The 2,302-nt window shown below is 34.5% G+C and overlaps 1 protein-coding gene across 1 annotated transcript; it reads right to left on the minus strand.

The window, feature by feature from the left end:
- Positions 1-201: 201 nt before the first annotated feature.
- Positions 202-1,365, minus strand: LOC124898726. Its single transcript, XM_047412613.1, has one exon. It carries the CDS (start codon positions 1,280-1,282, stop codon positions 413-415), a length of 870 nt encoding a protein of 289 aa, XP_047268569.1. The 5' UTR covers positions 1,283-1,365; the 3' UTR covers positions 202-412.
- Between the last annotated feature and the right edge of the window lie 937 nt (positions 1,366-2,302).

The following is a 2,302-nucleotide window of genomic DNA, read 5'->3' on the forward strand; positions in this document are numbered from 1 at the left end:
AAACACAATCCCACATCGAAAAAATAAAGGAAACATGTCCAATATTTTAAGTGTCACCCAACTCTACTAGTATGAAGCCTTTTGGGAGGTGCCCAAAAACAAATCCATGAGGGCTTGGCCCAAAGCGGATAATATCATACTAGTGCGCAGTTACACGCGGTCCCAACAATTATCACTACATACAATTGCTTTTTTATCTGGTTGAGATAGTAGCATGATATCAGAAGCTTTATTAGATGGTGTCCTTTAAACCATGACGTACGTTCAAACATGCAGTTTTGCTACATTACTACTTCCGGTTTATGCTAATATTCTTGTATCCAACTATTTAGAAAGCATAAAGAGACAATTAATCAATTTGACACATAGAAAGGATAGTCCTGATCTTGTTTATGTTTTTGACATTCTTATCTTACGTACCATCATTTTTTTTGTACAAAACCTCGCCTCGCATTGGCCAGCCTACTTCTTGGAGGTCTATTGCCACAGGCTTCATAACACCATAGTCACTTCTAGAACAAGAGCTCCGACTCATCTCTCTAGGGTTACATCCACCACAGTGTATTCCCGTTCCCACCACAACTCTTCCTCTTGATCTCTTATTCTCCATCTCGTATCTTTGTACTCTTTTCCTTAGACTTTGTCTTTTGATAAATGAGCTCATGAATGTATCCTTGTTAAGCTTTCTATGCATCGAAATTGACATTGGCATGGCCTCAAGTCCCATCAGCTTTGCTACGACTCCCGGTTTACACCAAATCACTTTCTCTCCTCTTATTATCGGGGGCATGTTTTGAGTTTGACTACTTTTCATGTCCATTTTGCGGTTGCAGCGTATTGATTTTCTCGCATCTTCACTTGTGCTCAGTAAAGGAGACATGTCGCGGAAGGAAGACCGGTACATGGCATCTTTGCCATCAAGGGAGAATCGGGGATACTGATTTAAAGCGTTCCTTGCTGTTCTTAGAATGTCAGAACTGTTGACACATGACATTCTATGCGGGACATGCGGCTCATATTCATTATTCAGCTTTGTCATATTCTCCTCCATGTCTAATCGGAGCAACATCTCCTCCAATGTTGTCTGGCTTCCCCTTTCGTTTAGCCTTACATCACTAGTACTGTCCATGATGTAATTAGGAGATGAAACAGGACGGGTAGAGGTTGCGGTTTGATGATCGAGTGTGGAAGTAGAGGTATCGTTATTACAGAAGCTTTTAAAACCTTTCCTCATCTTGGCTCCCATGACATTTTTCAGCTGAAAGAAAGATAATTCCTTCATGTTTTCCCAAGCTAAGGGATTATTGTTTCAAGAATATATGTGGGTCTCTTTATTTTGAAATGAATGAATTCAAACGTAGGTAATTCATAAAGAAGACATGCAAGGCATGAATGAAGTAAATAGCAAGCGGTGTTAGGTTGCTTTCTCAGTCTTAAAAGCATTCACATGATAAAACAGCTTACCGTTCACAAGACCAGTGAGAAAAAAGCTATAATCACGGTGAGTCTAAAGCTGGTAAAACCTTGTGTTTTAGGCCTCCAAAATTTTAAGGTCTCAAAAATCTTGATATTAAATTTTATGATTTTAATTTCACTTAAAATAATAATGAAAATTTTAAAATACGTTTAAAAAGTTATCTAAAAGAATAAAGAAAGAAAAAATCATCTAATTGTTCAGGAATAATTTAAAATTTTAAGTCAAACAACCCAAACTTTATATTAATAAATAAAGTTTTAACAACATCTAAATTAATATTAGAAACGAATGGCTAACATCTTATTAGTTAAAACTAATCTATACTTTTATTAATAATCATATATTAATATGTGAAGTTAAATATTACTCCCTCTGTCCCATTTTATCCGTCCCAAATTTTCTAATCTGGTATCCCGTTTTACTTGTCCTTTTTTACTTATCAAGACAAGATAAATTTTTTTTTCCATATTTTACCCTTTGCATTAATTACTTTTTCTTTAAATTAAAATGTAAACATCATTTAATAGGGGTACTATGGTAAACTAGCCATGTTATTTATTATTTTTCTTAATAGCTGTGTCATCCCAATTTGGGACGAGTAAAATGAGACGGAGGGAGTATGTATTTTTAAATATACTACATCAAAAATGATTAATATACAAGGAAAAAATATATTAAATTATTATTCCCTCCGTCCCAAATTACTCGTTCCAAATTTTCTAATTTGATTTTTTATTTTACTTGTCCTTTTTCATTAATCAAGAAGAGACAAAATTTTTTTTCCATGTTTTACCCTTTGCATTAGTTACTTTTTCTTCAAATTAA

Source organism: Capsicum annuum, chromosome 5 (assembly GCF_002878395.1).
Source record: "Capsicum annuum cultivar UCD-10X-F1 chromosome 5, UCD10Xv1.1, whole genome shotgun sequence".
NCBI classification, from domain to species: domain Eukaryota; kingdom Viridiplantae; phylum Streptophyta; class Magnoliopsida; order Solanales; family Solanaceae; genus Capsicum; species Capsicum annuum.